At 54.2% G+C, this 6,056-nt stretch overlaps 1 protein-coding gene across 1 annotated transcript; it reads left to right on the forward strand.

Moving 5' to 3' along the window:
* Positions 1-309: 309 nt before the first annotated feature.
* Positions 310-3,664, forward strand: CHGG_00690 (uncharacterized protein; the record flags this gene model as incomplete). The annotated part of the gene is made up of 5 exons (XM_001219910.1): positions 310-486; positions 545-629; positions 691-812; positions 883-2,488; positions 2,553-3,664. 5 exons carry the CDS (start codon positions 310-312, stop codon positions 3,662-3,664), a joined length of 3,102 nt encoding a protein of 1,033 aa, XP_001219911.1.
* Positions 3,665-6,056: the final 2,392 nt, after the last annotated feature.

The following is a 6,056-nucleotide window of genomic DNA, read 5'->3' on the forward strand; positions in this document are numbered from 1 at the left end:
GGACTTCATTTGAAACTCTCACTGAAAGTCGATCAGCTGTGGTCCCAGGCCATTAACCACTTAGGCACCGGCCCCACCAAAACGCGACAAGGGGTGCCTTGACGTGAGCGTGGAACGCGATTTTTTGGCACCGGCCACCGCCCTGTGGCTCCTTGTCCAAAGGTAACTAACCTGGAAGCTCCATCGCGGTTCTTCGCTGCCGCATCGTTTCCAGCCAAAAAGGCGACAACCATTTTCTCCCTTCATCACACCCGTTGTCGGGGATAGTTCTGCCATCATCAATCGCAGCGATTTTTGCAATCGCCCACCATGGCGGACATCAAAATCGACAGCAAGGCCTTCCAGGAGCGCCTGTCGCACTTTATCGCGGCATGGAAGGCCGACAAGCGTGCCGGCGACGCGCTCTTTGCCGGCGCCTCCTCCATCGTCATCTTGATGGGCAAGGTTGACGAGGAGCCCGAATTTTACAAAAACAATGCCATGCATGTACGTCTCGCCAAGGTCATGATGATACAACCGTCGCGCAGCGCTAACTGGCCCTTAGTTCTGGCTCCTCGGCTACGAGTTCCCGACCACCCTGATGCTCTTTACACTCGACACCCTATACATCCTCACAACACAAAAGAAAGGTTCGCTTACTCCAAACGCACGCCTGTCGGAACCGACAATACTAATCTGTCGATCTCACAGCGAAGTACCTCGACCAGATCAAGGGCGGCCGTTTCCCTGTCGAAGTCCTCGTCCGAAGCAAGGACGCCGCCGAAAACGAGAAGCTTTTCGTCAAGATTACAGATGCGATCAAGGCGGCAGGCGTGAGTCAGAATCCATACTTATTCCATACCCATTACCGCTCTCCCCGAGCTGACAACAGTGGCGCTGCAGAAAAAAGTGGGTGTGCTCTCCAAGGACACCTCCAAGGGCCCATTCGTCGACGAGTGGAAGAAGGCGCTTGCCGACAACTGCAAGGATGTTGAGGAGGTCGACATTGCGCAGGCCTTGTCCGCTGGTGCCTTCTCCGTCAAGGATGAGGCAGAGTTGCGGGCCATGCGGACCTCGTCCAAGGCCTGCGTCGCCCTCCTGACCCCCTACTTCCTCGATGAGATGTCCGACATTCTCGACCAGGATAAGAAGATCAAGCACAGCGTGCTAGCCGACAAGGTTTTCAGCAAGATCGAGGACACCAAGTTCTGGAAAACCGTGGAGCTTCCTAATCGCCAAAAGATGCCTGCAGATTTTGACCCCGAGCAGCTCGATTGGATCCTAGGGCCGATGGTGCAGAGCGGGGGGAAGTTCGACCTGAAATGGCATGCTGACGCCGATGACCAACCGCTCCACCCAGGCATCATTGTCGCAGCTATGGGTTTGCGATATAAGTCCTACTGCTCGCAGATCGCCCGGACTTTCATGGTTGACCCCAACAAGTCCCAAGAAAGCAACTACAAATTCCTCCTCGCAGTCCACAACCTGATCCTAAAGGAGATTCGCGACGGTGTTGCCGTTAAAGATGTCTACAGCAAGGCTCTAGGCCTAATCAAGTCCAAGAAGCCCGAGCTTGAGAAGCATTTCCTGAAGAACGTCGGGTACGGTATCGGGCTCGAGAACAGGGACCCTACGCTGGTCATTAGCGCCAAGAACTCGAGGACGCTGCGTGACGGTATGACGCTTTGCATCACCACCGGATTCAGCGATATCCAAAACCCAGATCCTCAAGATAAGAATAGCAAGGTTTACTCGCTTGTTCTTACCGACACGATTCGTGTCACCGCTGGTGAGGTGGTCGTGTTCACCGGCGAGGCGCCCGTCGACGCGGACGCGACATCCTTCTTCTTCAAGGACGAGGAGGAGGCCCAGCCAACGCCGAAGAAGGAGAAGAGGGACTCGCGGGTGGGTGCTGTTGCCACTAAGAACATCACCAGCACACGGCTACGTTCCGAACGGAATACGGCTCCCGATGACGATGCCGACAAGCGACGCAAAAATCACCAAAAAGAGCTCGCGGCCAGGAAGCAGAAGGAGGGCTTGACCAAGTACGCCGAGTCCACTGATGACAAGAACGGTGTCGAGGTCAAGAAATTCAAGCGCTTCGAGTCGTACAAGCGAGACAACCAGTTCCCACCCAAGATTCGCGATATGGGCATCGTTATTGACCAGAAGAACGCAACCATCGTCCTTCCCGTAATGGGGCGGCCTGTCCCCTTCCATATCAACACCATCAAAAACGCCAGCAAGAGTGATGAGAATGACTGGTCGTTCCTGCGTATCAACTTCCTTTCTCCAGGCCAGGGCGTCGGCCGCAAGGATGATCAACCCTTTGAGGACGCAACAGCCCATTTCGTCAGGAGTTTGACTTTCCGGTCCATGGATGGCGATCGATATGCGGACATCGCAAATCAGATTTCGAACATGAAACGCGAGTCCGTCAAGAAGGAACAGGAGAAGAAGGACATGGAAGATGTCGTGGAGCAGGACAAGCTAGTCGAGATAAGAAGTAAGATCTCCCCAACCCCTCTCAGCTTTTTGCGGTCTTGGGATGCAATACTAACGTACCCCAGATCGACGCCCTGCCGTGCTAGATAACGTCTTCATTCGGCCGGCCATGGAAGGCAAGCGGGTACCCGGGAAAGTCGAGATACACCAGAACGGTATCCGATACCAGTCGCCCCTCAGTACCACACAACGAGTCGACGTCCTGTTTTCCAACGTCCGCCACCTCTTCTTCCAGCCATGCCAGAATGAGCTGATCGTCATCATTCACCTTCACCTCAAGGACCCAATCCTCTTCGGCAAGAAAAAGACGAAAGACGTTCAGTTCTACAGGGAGGCGACTGATATCCAGTTTGACGAGACCGGCAACCGGAAGCGCAAGTACAGATATGGCGACGAAGATGAGTTTGAGGCCGAACAAGAAGAGCGCCGCCGCCGTGCGGAGCTTGACCGTCTCTTCAAGAGCTTCGCTGAGAAGATTGCCGAGGCCGGCCGCAATGAAGGCATCGAAGTGGACATGCCACTTCGCGACCTCGGCTTCCACGGCGTACCCAACCGTAGCAACGTCTACATCCAGCCAACCACCGAGTGCCTCATCCAAATCACCGAGCCGCCGTTCATGGTTATCACGCTCGATGACATCGAGGTCGCCCATCTGGAACGTGTGCAGTTCGGTCTCAAGAACTTTGATCTCGTCTTCGTCTTTAAGGACTTTAGCAGACCGCCCGCCCACGTCAACACCATCCCTGTCGAGTCGCTCGAGGACGTGAAGGAGTTCCTCGACTCATCAGACCTCTCTTACTCAGAAGGTCCGCTCAACCTCAATTGGTCGGTTATCATGAAGACTGTCACGGCCGACCCGCACCAGTTCTTCGTCGACGGCGGCTGGGGATTCCTACAGAACGACTCGGACGATGAGGACGGCTCCGAAGAGGAGGAGGAAGAGAGCACGTTCGAGATTGACGAGAGCGAGCTTGAGGAGGCGTCCGATTCAAGCGAAGAGGGCTCGGACTATGACTCGAACGCGTCGGCTGATGCGAGCGACGAGGCCGAGATGAGCGACGAGGAGGAGGGTGAGGACTGGGATGAGCTCGAGCGGAAGGCTAAGAAGAGGGATCGTGAGAGTGCGCTCGAGGAGGAAGAACAGCGGGGAGGCAAGAAGAAGCAACGGAAGAGATGAGTTTGGAGTTGTAGGTGAGGGAGGGAGGCGGAGATGGTTCTTTGGGTTCTTGGGTCGGGCCGGGAACGGATACTTCTTGTTGGTTGGTTTTAACGTGTAAATTTACCGAGTTACTGGGTCTGCGTTGCCATTCCATTTTGGTTTGATTCCGCTAGCCACGGTGGGCAGGATTTCCGAAGGAGTCCGTGTATCTATCTCTGGGCTCAAAGCTTGTATTGCTAGCTCTTAAGGGGGGATTATCTTCACCATCGCTACTTAAGTCGGTGGTTAATGTGTGGTGGGCTGCCCCGAGCTTCTTGAGCCACGTCTGGAGCGTTGTTGGATTTCCTTAGTAATTAACCAACGGGTATTGGTTCGGAATTCAGTTTCACATTGAACTTATTTCGTGTTTTCTGGTTCCGATTTTATTGTGGTGTTGCGACTATTTAGTTGTTCTGTGCGGTTGGTGTTGCATTGAAGAGGCCCATTGTTGACGTGCCCCTCACCGGGAGAAGGGGGAATATTAAGAAAGGTAATGGGGCAAGTCTAGTTCCCCATCAGTCTCTGCCCTCATTGCGACCCGGGTGTTCGTTAATTCGTTAATACAGGTGTGAGAAGCAAAAGAGAACACTGAGACAGATGAGAAAGAATCACAACAACAAAAAAAGGCGCGAAAAATGATAAAAAAAAAAATCAAAAAGCTCACCGCCTAAACCCCCGCTCTTATTTAAAGAGCGGGAAGGTAGACGGCTACGAAAACTCCTGTTGGAGGAGGAGTTTTGCTTCGGTGGGATTCGAACCCGCACCCTTCTGGGTGTACCACTACGCGTCTACAAGTCTACGGCAGATGGTGAGTCTGCACTCCCCCCGCTTCGCCAAACTACAGGTGCGTTTTTTTTCGTTTTTTTTTTTTGCCGGGGGGAGTTGCTGTGGGGAGCGAGGTACGTGTATATTAAGGGTTAATGGCGGGTCTTAACGGGGGAAGCGAGGGAGAAGTTTAGATGGAAGACGGTAGTGGGAGATGGCGGGGGGTAAGTGGTGGAAATTGGGTACTCCATGTTGGGGAGACTGGGTTGCTAACACCGTTGAGGTACGTGAATAGTGAGGAAAGCGATGGAGTGGAAGTAATCGCCTCGTATCTTTTAGGAAGAGCAAGTGGAAAGGGGAAAAGAAGAAGCATGATCGGGGGGTATGGGACATGAGGGTTATGTTCGTGTCACCAGCGGGATTACAGAAGCAAGGTTGGCTAGAACTTGATTCAGACGAGTGTGTGGCGAGGAAGCAGTAAGGTAGGAAGAAAACTCTGTTCCATAGTGGTCAGATACTCCTTCTCTTCACCCGCCGCAGTTAACAAGAGTGAAACGAGGCCAGTTTGATGACAATACCCCGGCGTCACAAGGCAGTTGATTCACTCCCATAAGCACACGATTAAAAATTCATTCCACCATATGAGCTTGCCACCGAGAACAACAACGTCTAGTGTGTCGATAAAACCACTCCGACGAATAGCACGTGCCTGTTTCTCTTCTTATCTGGTTACCAATGTGAGAGCGGCAGGCAGTACAGGGCGCTAACGGTTGGAACGAAGACAACAGCAACCACGGCCATGCGCTGTTACCTCGACCACAGCCACACATACCAAAGGATCACAAGGGAAGAAGCAGGGTAAGGCCTCCGGGGAACCCAAGCAAGGGGAATTTGTGAGGGAGCCTAATGACCAGCGTTGGTATGCACGAGGGTCTGCTATGTGGCCAAGCCAACTGCGCAACTCATCACGCAAAGCCAACGGTAGCCTCTCATTCCGCAGACGGCAGCACCAGCTAAGCCCCGGCATCCCTCGAGCAATAATACTGGTGGTGTATCTGAGACAGACAGACAGCAGCCAGTTCAGCCGGCGTTCTTTTCCAGGCCCCTTACCGCCCCTGGCGCCGTGTGCGCTCGGTGCACCGTTCCACAAGCTTGGGGAGAGGACGGAGGCTAAAGCTTCTGCTGACCCGAGGGGATGCCACCCGGCCCGGAGAGCTGGGAAGGATCCTCGGCTCTGGAGACGAGCGTGGCCTCATCTTCACCCGGGGGGAGGGGGGAAATCCTGCGCGAGGCTTGAAGGAGAAAAAAACCGCACCGTCTCCCAGCCTAGTGTACACAGTAGAACTAACGCTTGTTCACTCGTGGCGTCTCTGGCGCATGACGAGAATAGGAAGATTGGCGCGCATCTGCCCTTCGCTCGGGAGAGGGGGCATTCGATAACACAGTGCTAAACGGAATCACCCGTCCGTCCTCAGCCACGTTGTTGCCATCGTCAAGTCCCACGTTCCCGGCCAGATGAAGCCGCTCAGATATCCGCCCATCGTAGGGGGGGGGGGGGGGAAAGGCGGCATGCACGCCAAAAAGAACCTGCAAGCATATCCCTGCC

This window comes from Chaetomium globosum, genomic scaffold (genome assembly GCF_000143365.1).
Source record: "Chaetomium globosum CBS 148.51 scaffold_1 genomic scaffold, whole genome shotgun sequence".
Lineage (NCBI taxonomy): Eukaryota > Fungi > Ascomycota > Sordariomycetes > Sordariales > Chaetomiaceae > Chaetomium > Chaetomium globosum.